At 42.5% G+C, this 11799-nt stretch overlaps 1 protein-coding gene across 2 annotated transcripts; it reads left to right on the forward strand.

Annotated features, from left to right (window-relative positions):
• Nucleotides 1-2902: 2902 nt before the first annotated feature.
• Nucleotides 2903-10932, forward strand: LOC123080918 (F-box/FBD/LRR-repeat protein At1g13570). 2 transcript variants are annotated; one of them, XM_044503863.1, is made up of 7 exons: nt 2903-3077; nt 4551-5386; nt 5483-5638; nt 5744-5998; nt 9220-10062; nt 10146-10301; nt 10400-10932. In XM_044503863.1, exons 2-7 carry the CDS (start codon nt 5060-5062, stop codon nt 10670-10672), a joined length of 2010 nt encoding a protein of 669 aa, XP_044359798.1. In that variant the 5' UTR covers nt 2903-3077; nt 4551-5059; the 3' UTR covers nt 10673-10932. The 2 variants fall into 2 exon arrangements, with proteins under 2 accessions (XP_044359798.1, XP_044359799.1); XM_044503864.1 differs by having other exon boundaries at nt 5217-5386.
• The last annotated feature ends 867 nt before the right edge of the window (nt 10933-11799 follow it).

The following is an 11799-nucleotide window of genomic DNA, read 5'->3' on the forward strand; positions in this document are numbered from 1 at the left end:
AAGTTTTAATCTAGAATGTACTTATAGCTAGTTCAAGAAATTTACTGTGCCGTGGATATACTTTTTGAGACAGCTTTAAGCATATAATTTACTAATTGTCAATCTAAATGTTTCAAAGAATATTTATAGTTCACATTTTAAAGTTCAACATAAAAATATTCTAAATGACTTAGGTTTGTGGTAAGTATTTGTGATGTGAAACCAACCTATGGTTGATTGGTTGTACCCCAGCCCACCAGGGATTAAACCGCATGTTGACACTTTTTTTTTGAGTAAACCTCAGGTTTGACAATTGTGTGTCAAATAAATGCGGAATGTTCTTTTAACGGGGAGCGGGCAAGCGGCCTTCCGTCTATGGCCAGGCCTTGTACAATGGGAGATGCCTAAGGAGGTGCTTAGAAAAATAAACTGAGTTTTTGTGAAGCACCGATGCCTATTTCTACAGGAGAGATGCTTAGTTAAGTGTCTATCCGGTACAAATAAGCACTGGTGCTTAAGAAAAGTCTGGTTTATTTCTCTAAGCACCTCCCCTAAGCACCTTTCATTGTACAAGGCCGCAGGTGACTCGCCGGCTTAGCCATTCAAAGGTGCTCATAAAAAAATGTTCATGCATGCATTTATCGGGGTGAGTGTATGTGTGTGCATATGAATGCCTACATTTGTATTGTGATACTAAAAATAATAGAGGAAGGAACTATCATCCTTGGACCCCACAAATAAGAATAACCAATTGAGCACGGTCTTAAAATACTCCTTCTGTTTCATATTCAACACCACTTTCTACTTGTATGTCTAACTTTGATCATTAATATTGTCTATAAAATATGAGTTATATGCCACAAAAGTATGTCATTGGATGCACTTTTTTAAAGAACTTTCTGATGATATAGTTTTGATGACATATAACCCATATTTTGTTGACCAAAATTATAAATCAAAGTTTGACAAAAAAAAGTGAGCCTATATACAAAAACGGAGGGAGTATGAGGTATCATCGCGCGTGGTGCATGGAGTTCTTCATCCACCAGCCATGGGGATCAACTGGACAGAAAGTTGTTTTTGCAACAGCATCAGAGTCGATCGTTGGCACGACCGTGGTGCGAAAAGCGTTGATATCTAACTAGTGTGAGATTAATTAGCTACTTTCTCTGTTCCAAAATAAGTGTCGTGAACTAAAATCACGACAATTATTTTGAAATAGTGGAGTGCATTGTTGGTCCCTAAACTATTTCACGGGTGCCATGCAGGTCCTCAAACTATGAAAATCAACATCTAGGACCTCGAATTGCAGTAAGTGTGTCATTCAGGTCTAAAATCTGTCCGACCCCGCCTGACAAGCCAGCTGACGCCTTTGATCCGTGGCACGTCGGATAAGGGCCCCGCAAGGTAACGGCCGGTGACGGAAATATGCACATAAATTCAAATAAATTCCAGGGAATGATAAATGCACTTCAGTCCAAATAAATTCAAATTCTTGTTTTCAAAAAATGTTGTCGACTAAGGAAAAAATGTTCAAGACTTTAAAAAAATGTTTGCGAATGATAATTTTGAAAATGTGTTCGCAAACCACAAATTAAGGAACATTTAAAGTCGTGAACGATAAATTTGAAAATGTTACCGATATTTTAAAGTTGTGAACACTTTTCACTATTCACGAATATTTTTTGAGATATTGAACTTTAAATTAATGAACATTTTGTAATTCACAAATATATTATCAAATTCATGAACATTCTTTTAACCCCAAACGTTGTTGGAAAACTGTGAACATTTTTTAATTCATGATAAATTAAAAAAAATCACCATTTAAAAAAATCAATGAGCATTTATGAAATTTGTGCATTTTTTTTCAAATTCATAATCCACGAACATTTGTTTTTTCATATTTGGGAACATTTTTTGTGGTTCGTGAACATATTTTGAAATTATCATTCGTGAATAATATTGGTGGTTTGCGAACATATAAATTCTTTTCTTTTAACACTTATCGTTCGCAAAGGGAAGGACCCATCTTTAACAAAAGGGGAAGCACAGTCTGTGTTGTCAGTTCTTGCTATCTTTTGGCAGGAGTGACACTCCATGGCCCGGAGCGAGGGGTCGCCTCAACGGCAAGTCGACCCCATTCGGAGATGGTTCAGTGTCTTTGATGCTACGAGGCCCGATGGTTTCTCGAGGAGGCGTGGTTTCAGCCTTGTTGAGTAGTTTAAGTCATCTCTTTTTAAGTGCAGTGTCTCCTATTTTCATGCATGGCGTTGGGCTAGTGGCATCTATGACACTCGCTCGAATGCCTTTTTTTTTACCCGCTTGTCTGAGGATTTTCTCACCGCTTTATATCAGTTCGGAGGCTTAGGGGAAACCTATTTCAAGAAGAGGGGCCATGCACGTGTGTTTGCATATATTATCGCTAATTACCTGGTCCCGGCTTAATGCTTCCTTGATCGTTAGAGGGCCAGCCCCTGCTCGCCTCCTCTTGGCTTCGCCACTCACATGTTGTTCCCTTCTTGGAGGCCTCGTCATTGTAACATTTTCACGCTCGGGGTGCTGTCATCGGTGAAGATTGATGTTAATGGTTGCAACTGCATGCTTGAGTTTGCTTCAACAAGACTTTTAGCGCTCACCTTTCTTTCTTTCTTTCTTTCTTTCTTTCTTTCTGCGCGTTGGTGTTGTTCATGTGCATCTTAATCATGCAAAGAACGGGTTCATGCTCATAATACTCGTATTTTCTTGATGCGACGTTACGATTTAATATAATCCACCTTTTATGGGGAAAAAAAAAACAAAATGTCGGGCCATTCATTTATTAGCCCAAAAGTAAGGACCAACGTCAAAGAAAAAGAAAGGCCCATCATCTAAAAAGAGTAAAAGAAAGGCCCAAGATAAGGAGTAGCCCATCCACCCACCTCCTGGTGGTTGTCCGTCCCATTGGCGCATCTAGGAACTTGGAACCCTCCGGCGGCGGCGGCGTAGATCCGGCGTGGCCGTGGCGTTGCGCCCCCGTTCCTCGCCCCTCGTCGCTCCCCAAGGCCGCAGCACGCGAGCGGCGCGGCCTTCGTTGGTTATTGAAGAAACAACACTCCGTAAGTTATTTTGGCTTCCCGTTTCATGAGATTTTTTCGCACAGATTGTTCAATTCCGTCGGCTATCAGATTGCCCCATGTATCCTGATGTGTACCGTTCAATTCTGCAAGTTACTGAAGAACCAGTATCGTGATTTGTATCGTTCAATTCTGTCGGCTATCAGATTGCCCCATGAGGACTAATGAGATTCTTTTGTGACAATAGGAGGTTATAATACTGTATGTTCTACGGGGTACTCTGTAGTCGTAGTTAATCTCAATGCTGTTCGCATGCTTTTTACATCCAGTTGCTTAACTGAATCCAGTTTAGTAGTACTACTCTGTTATTCTCTAGCCTCTGCAGCGCTAATTTCGCAGAATTAATCTTTTCCTAGCTAGCATGTTGATCAAAGTCTTGTACTTTTTTTTTTTGAAACTGTCACCGTGGGGTGGGGGTGGGGAGACTCCCCACCTGAATATATTTCGAAAAGTAATAGTTCAGACAAGACGAGAGGTGAAAAAATCCTGCCACAATCCGGCGTGGATTTTTTGATCCGCCTTTTTAAGGCGGTGAGACCATAGAGTGTGGTCAGAGATAATAGCCCTAATTACATCATACGGAGAAGGGGACAAGTCCCTAAAGGTTTTGGCGTTGCGAGCGTCCCAAATTTTCCATAATATGAGTAGCAGTATAAAAGACCAGACTGACTGAGGTAGGCCGTGCTGAACCGGCGCATTCCACAAGTCAGACAGGGGAGAGTGACGGGGCAGCAGCCCAATGGCACCCCAAATGGAGGCAGCCGTCGGACACGTGAAGAAGTGGTGAGCACAGTCTTCTGGCGCGGCGTTACAACACGGGCACGACGGAGAGTCGATGATGGTCTTGTGATGTAGATTTGCCCGCGTGTTTAACCTGTCCAGATAGAATAGCCAGCCAAACACCCGAACCCTATTAGGAACACAAGAGTCCCAGATGTGGGTAAGAGATGGATCCGATAGCTAGGACGCAAGAGCAGCGTAAGCGCCCTTAGTGGAAAAAGCGGCGCCGTTAAGCAAGGACCTGTCATCGGGTACTCCTGTAACGCACACTCCCTGCAACAAAGATCTCAAGGAAGCAAGTTCATTGGTAGCGGTTAAGGTTAGCATTGTAGTTAATTTTGGAACTAGAATGACATAACTGCTAAATCTGCATTTTGTGCTTGCAGTACGGGACATGGTTGCTCTTCGAGATCACAAATTAGGGTATTGTAACACATGTCAAATGATAATCAAGCCTTTCAGCTTACCAACTCAGTAGTCAAGTTCAGTTCTTTCTGTTCATACAAACATACCGGACTTGCTTCGCTAAACTGATATCTCTTGCTGATTTCTTATTTATTTTTTGTTATGAAGAAGCAACTTAGGGCGCTGTTTAATTTTTGCATGTATTGTAGTTTCAGTGATATGTGGTAGACTACACGCTAATTTAGGCTCCCTGTCTTCTGGAATTGCTAGGCCGTTCTGAAGAAATGAGTGCGTGTAAGAAGGCCAGGGCGGAAGCTACATATGTTGTGAGTTCAGACAGACTTAGCAGTCTACCTCCAGAGTTAAAGGGCGACATCCTTTCCCGTCTGAATGTCGAAGAAGCGGTTAAGACTAGCACCTTATCAAGTACTTGGAGGGATGCATGGACTAATATGCCAAAAATATTTCTGCGCGATGGAAATTTTGCAAGAACCAAGTTCGTCACATTAGTTGATATGGTGCTATCACTCCACAACGGAACTGTAGATATGTTTGACATTTCAGGTAGCAAAACTTACCATGATGAGTTCGGTAGGTGGATGCGCATGCTTTCTAGGAGATGACCAAGATCAGTTACAATCAGGTTGAACTCAGGGCCAGGGTATAGGATTCCTTCATGTCTATTTTCTATCGGCGATTTGAGGGTTCTGCACCTGCAAAACTGCGTCATCAGCTTGCCCCGGGTATTCCAAGGTTTCAAGAGATTAACTCACCTGGACATGAAAAATTTCTCCTCCACAGACATAGACATCCAAAATCTGGTCTCGTTCTGTCCCGTACTGAGTTATTTGAAACTAGCTTCTTTTGAGGGCATCAACTATCTAAACGTTCAAGCTCCTAAACTGAAACTTCTTCATGTTTTTGGGGACTTTGAAGACATCAATTTGGATGCCCCTAATTTGGAGGCTGCCGTTCTCTCTCTTGCACATGAAGCTAAAGCACAACAATCTGTTCCAATTGCGCATGACAAGGAAAGCCATGTCAAGAAGTCATTGGGAGACCTAAGTGGCATCAAAACACTTGGAATTAGTGGCATTTTCATGAAGGTGAGCTATTATTAGCTCCAGCATTGCTATGGCCTTCTTCTGCATCCTGAGTTCCTGACTAATCTCTGTTGCCACTTCTTTAATTTATTGTTGCAGTATCTATCAAAATGGTGCATACTTACAAAGTTCCCTGCCGTATTTCATCGCCTCGAGCATATTTATCTTGTGATATGCTTTTGGGACCAGAGGCAAGTCTTGGCCACTTGTTCGCTGTTTCAGAATGCCCCCAACTTAAAGAAGCTTGACATGTGGGTAAGTCTGCCTCCAGTAAATCCTCTCCCTTCCTCAGTCATTCAATCCATGCTCATTCTTATATTTTATGGCATCTAATTAATGAGTTGTGAAAAAAATATGCAGAGTCAATCTTTGAGCACATGGGATCAGGATCAGGCGAGCATTCCAGAGCTTACCATGCAAGTGCAATTGGATCATCTCGTAACAGCCAGTGTGAAGGGTTTCAGGGGTGTGGACTGCGAAGTCAATTTCCTGGCAAAGCTACTGAGTTGGGCGCCGGCTCTGGAAGAAGTGAAGATAGAATGGACGGGCAAAACAGAGTGCAGCATGGTTCTTGCCAAGCTATTAGCTCTGCCAAGGGTGTCTCCCAGGGCCAAGGTCATTGTTACATTTTTATAAGCATGCATCCCTGCAGTCTACAGAGCATCCCCCATCGCTTTGCCGGTTTAATTTGCAGCCAAGTAGAACTATTTCAGCTTTTTTTATGCCAAGACTAGATGGCGGTTATATATGTGTGCATTTGACGCAATTCATCGGGCAGAGGGAGTACTTAACGTGCTACTATTAGCAAATGTTTTCCTTTCTTGAGCCGGGGACACACAAGCCGCTGTTGCCTTTCCTCAACTGCGCCAGTTCAGCTAGTCCTTTTTTGTCCCTTTGTTCTGCGTATCGTAAATTCCTGCTTATAGCAAATATATCTTTCCAATTCCGGGGTGCTCCGCATTGCGTGTACCAATTCATGAAAGCCCCCAGCCCCTGAAAATTGAATGTCCATTGTTAGTCCAATTCATGAGTATTCAGTATTTTGCCAAAAGATTATGTGTGTATTTTTTTGAGGGGTTTATTTTTCTTGAGGAGTTTATGTGCGTATATCTTTTAGGGGATTATGTGCGATATATGGTATATAACATGAGAAAAAGGAAAAACGGCTGCTATTTATTCAGCATTCAGCCCAATATAACCCACCCACCCTCACACCACATGGCCGAGTGGCCCAATGTGTCCCCAGGGTTTCCAAGCGTGGCGGCTCAAGCATCCGGCGTGGCGTCGCGGCGGCGTCTGCGCTCCGGCTCGGTCTGCAGGCCGTGTTGGGCAGCGCCCGCCCGCAACTCCATAGCGTCGCCTTCCCGTTCTTCGTCGCTCCTGCAGCAACTCCGTATGCTCGGTTTGCTGCCAGTTTATAGTATTACTGTAACTGCATAACCTGATATGGTTAAGTTCATGAGCCCGGTGAGGATTAATTAATGACTAGCAACCGAGGCTTGTTTCGATTCTAGTTGATCTTACTGCTGCTCACATACTTGTTTAGATTCAGTTGCTTAACTGAATCCAGTTTAGTACTACTCTGTTACCTACTCTCTCAGTCCTGAATTACTTGTTTTATATTTGTCTAGATACGGATGCCGTATCTAAACTCCGCCTATGTCTTCTAGGCATAGCCGGTCCAAGCCCGGGTAAAGGAGGAGGGTTGTGATAGGCTTGGCGAGCCAACGTAAAAACTAGCCAGTCTTTTGGGTATGAAACCCATTTGGGCGAGAGTAGTACTAGGATGGGTGACCTCCTGGGAAGTCCTTGTGAAAGGGTTTCATATCTAGCCTACCCCAACTTGTTTGGGATAAAAGGCTTCGTAAGTAAGTAGCATCTGCAGTGCTAATTTCTCAGAATTAACATTTTCCTAACTAGCACATTGATTTGGCACACATAAAGGTAGTTAACTGTCGGTTGAAACCTAATCTTGTAATTATTATTGCCACACATAATCGTTGATTCAACTAGTATTGTCGTGGCATGATTTTAAGCTAGTACATGTCAATCATGCTTATAGTTAATGTTGGAATAATCAAGCTTTTCAGTTCACCAACTCCAGTAGTTGAGTTCAGTTCTGTGAATGGAAACACACTAGACTTGTCTCCCTAAACTCCCGTCTCTCAGTTGTAGTTTATTTTTTGTTTTTCTATGAACAAGCAACTTAGCAAACCATTTACTTTTTGCATGTATTGTATTTTTAGTAATATGTGGTAGAATCCATGCTACATAGGCTCCCATGTTTTGGAAATGAATTAATTCCATTTTTACCCCCATGATTCACCCTTTTGACAGATTTTACCCATTTTTGAGAAAATCCTCAATTTATACCCCCATTTATCACCTTTGTGGCACATTTTACCCCCCTGTGACAGAATTCACCCCCAATTTGGTGCTGATTTGGCATGCCACGTAGGCGGTTCAGTACCGTCATGCTACGATTGCCAATACCATTATGCTCGCTCAGGTTAAGTACTTCATTACATCACCGCGTGCAATCCAGGGCAGGTTGCTTGTAGCAGCAAGACCCTTGATAGTATCCCATGTTTTGTACCTTTCTGGAATTTGTTCCTCACCATAAACAAGAGTTACACACCACAGTTCAGGACCAACACCATCTATCTTAGCATCTATGTGATACTGGGAATAACTTAAAACTTCGAGCTTTATCAGATTGTTCCAAAAGAGACCAAGTCCACCACTCCTACCAGAGCTACTAACTGCAAAACTACAATGAAAATCAAAAGAAGGCTGGCTATTCAAGCATTCAGTCGGACTAGCCTACCACGCCTCCCTACTCATACATGGCCCAGTGGCCCAGTCTCTCCTCAAGCCCAATTTTGAAGCCACTACGAAATTGGAACCCTATCCTTTAAAAGGAAAAAAGAGAGGAAATTGGAACCCTAACCACGGCACGGCACCAGCGCCCGGCCGGCGGCGCTCCTGCGTACGCATTTGGCCTGCCGTCGCGGCGACGTCCTCGCCCTTCTGTCCTCAGCGCTCCATATTGGCGGCAGGCCGTGCTTGGCGGTGTCCAAGGCCCCACCAGGCGAGCGGCGTCATCTCCTCCCGTTATTCAGCGCTCCTGCAGCAACTGAGCGCGAGCGTCGTTGAGCCACATCGAACACCAACAAGAGACATAGGAGTAAGTTGATTTGGCTTCCTATTTCATGAGTCGAACAATTTCAAGTTTTTTTATCAGTTGTATGAATCTATGCCCAAACCTGTGCTACATCTGTTGTACAATTAGTTGTACTGCATATGGTGCTATAATGTTGTTCAGATGCTTGTTTAGATTTGTTGCTTAATTTAATCCAGTTTATTACTACTATATTATTTACATTGTATTTTTCTATCTCTAATATCTAAAGTGACAATCTCGTTGGATTAATCTTTTCCTAGCTAGCATGTTGATTTGGTAAGAAAATTAGTTAATTGTCGGTTGGACCTCAGTATAGTGCATAGTATGCCAGACATAATCGTTGATCAAATTAGGACAGTCGTGACTGAGTAACAATGACTATAAGCTATTGCATCCTGATCATACTTATATTTAATGTTGGAATAATCAAGCTTTTCAGCCTACCTACACCAGTAGTCGAGTTCAGTTCTGTTAATAGAAACATGGTGGCTTGACTTGTTTCAAGAAACTCCCATCTTTTGACTGTTGCTTATTTTTTGTTTTGCCTTGAATAAGCAACTTACGCAGTGCACCATTTAATATTTGTATGTAGTGATATGTGGTAGAATCCTCGCTAATTTAGGCTCCCTGTCGTTTGGAAATGCTACAACAGTTTAATCTGGATTCTGAAGCAATGAGTACCTGCAAAAAGACCAGGGCAGAAGCTACATCTGTTGTGAGTTCAGACAGACTGAGCAGTCTACTTCCAAAGATAAAGGGCAACGTCCTCTCCCGTTTGGATGTCAGAGAAGCGGTTAGGACTAGCACCTTATCAAGTACTTGGAGGGATGCATGGACAGATATGCCAAAAATATCTTTGCGCGATAGAAATTTTACGCGAACCAGGTTCGTTACGTTGGTCGATATGGTGCTAGCACTCCACAAGGGAACCATAGAAGAGTTTGATATATCAGGTAAAAAAAGTTACCATGATGAGCTCGCTAGGTGGATGCTCGTGCTGTCAAGGAGATCACCAAGGTCAGTTACAATCAAGTTGAACTCAGGACCAAGGTATAAGATTTCCTCATGCCTCTTTTCTATCGGTGATTTGAAGTTTCTGCAACTGGAAAACTGCATCATCAGCTTGCCCCGGGCATTCCAAGGTTTCAAGAGCCTAACTTACCTGAGCCTAAACATTTTCTCATCCACAGACAGGGATATCCAAAATCTGATCTCGTTCTGCCCCGTCTTGACTGATTTGATATTAACTTCTTTTGAGGGCATCAACCGACTAAACATTCAAGCTCCTAAGCTAGAATATCTTAATGTATATGGGGACTTTGAAGACATTAATTTGGAGGCCCCTAATCTGAAGGTGGCCATTCTCTATCTAGGTCACCAAGCTAAACTATATCAGTCTGTTCCAATTGGGTATGACAAGGAAAACCATGTCAAGAAGTCACTGGGAAGCCTAAGTGAGATCAAGACACTTGGAATTACTGGCAGTTTCATGAAGGTGAGCTATTATTAGCTCCAGCATTGCTATAGTATTCTTCTGCCTTCTGACTAATCTGTGTTGACATTGTTTTCTTGTTCCAGTATCTATCAAAAGGGTGCATACTCACGAAGCTCCCAGTTGTGTTTACTCGCCTTGAGAATATTTATCTTACGATATGCTTTTGGGACCAGAGGCAAGTCTTGACCGCTTATTCATTATTTCAGAATGCCCCTAACTTGAAGAAGCTTGCAGTGTGGGTACGTATGCCAGCAAATCCTCTCCCTCACTCACTCACCCAATCCATGTTTGCTGTGTTTGCGGCGCCCAACGAGTCGTGATTTTTTTTTTTTTGCAGAGTTACGCTTCGAGCACATGCGATCAGGATCAGGCGAGGATTCTAGAGCATACCCTGCAAATGAAAATGGACCATCTCGTAATGGCCTGTGTTGAATGTTTCCGGGGTCTTGACAACGAAGTCGATTTCGTGGCAAAGTTACTGAGTTGGGCACCTGCTCTGGAAGAAGTGAAGATAGAATGGAAGGGTGAAACAGATTGCAGCATTGTTCTTGCCAAGCTATTAGCTCTGCCGAGGGTGTCTCCCAGGGCCAAGGTCATTGTTACATTTTGATAAGAATGCTCCCCCATCGCTTTGCCGATGTAATTTGCTGCTGAGTTCATGCGAATGTAGCAGCTACGACTAGCTGGTGGTTATATGTGTGCATCTAATGCAAATCATCAGGTAGAGGTAGCGTGTGTGTGTTCGAGGACATTGTGTGGGAGTATTTAATGTGCCACCAGCACGTCTTTTCCATATGAATAATGAAACAATTCTTTTTTGCGAGTAAGTTTTCCATATAAAACGCTGTCGGCTTGTGGTTACAAGCAGTATTTCCATGTTTACCAATGCAATCCCCGTGGTACAAATATGTGGTTATAGCGAAACAAATCATGTGATCAGGTGAAAAAACATCTCTGCCTGCTTGCCAAACAAAGCACCCAGATCAAAGGAGCAGCGGATTCTATCTACAGCCAGCCACCGAACATCAGTTGAGGTACGCTGTGACTATACCATGAATTTTGCTCTTGATTCCCCATGGGAGTAGTTAGATTGGGTACATCTGGTTGTTCTATTTATACAGTCATAAATCAGATATCTGAACATACTCTGCTCTTGGTTGCAGCAGCTTGTACTTGGCTCCAGTGATCTTAACATGCTCACGAGGCAACATCTACACTGATATTCTGAGGCTCCAGCACCCAGATCTGATGGAAGGAATTTTGTTTTTCGGTGATAAATGAAATATTTCTATATATATCACTGTCGCCTTTAATATTCATCTATTATTTGCTTCAGTATAGTCTCACTCTTGGAATGCCTGGATTACATTTCTATATATGTACGAGTATATAAATGAAACAAAGGTTTGTCCATTTACGTTTAGATATATAGAAACATAATACAAATAGGAGCACTCGTGAAGGAATGAACGAGGCTCCAGAGGGAAAATTTGTAAGATGTTGTCTTTGTGGTATGAAAAAAAAAAAAACCACCACATCCAAACAAACCCACCCTAGGATAAGTCATTACAGAATATATACCATTTTCTGTTATGTAATTATACATTGGTATAGAGATACATATCAATGCACATGAACCACATAAATGGTAAGCGTTTTGCTGACCTCACTAATTGGTCGGGCCAACCCTTCAGGGTGAGTTGGCAAAAAAAAAAACTGACATGTCTTGTTCCTCCT

Source organism: Triticum aestivum, chromosome 3D (assembly GCF_018294505.1).
Source record: "Triticum aestivum cultivar Chinese Spring chromosome 3D, IWGSC CS RefSeq v2.1, whole genome shotgun sequence".
Classification (NCBI taxonomy): Eukaryota; Viridiplantae; Streptophyta; class Magnoliopsida; order Poales; family Poaceae; genus Triticum; species Triticum aestivum.

What these genes read in the sequence shown, in the direction of transcription:
- LOC123080918 (XM_044503863.1), top strand. Translation starts at nt 5,060, where the DNA reads ATGAAAAATTTCTCCTCCACAGACATAGACATCCAAAATCTGGTCTCG. An exon ending in TTAGTGGCATTTTCATGAAG is followed by an intron (nt 5,387 to 5,482) that starts GTGAGCTATTAT and finishes TTATTGTTGCAG; the next exon opens with TATCTATCAAAATGGTGCAT. An exon ending in GGGTGTCTCCCAGGGCCAAG is followed by an intron (nt 5,999 to 9,219) that starts GTCATTGTTACA and finishes ATGCTACAACAG; the next exon opens with TTTAATCTGGATTCTGAAGC.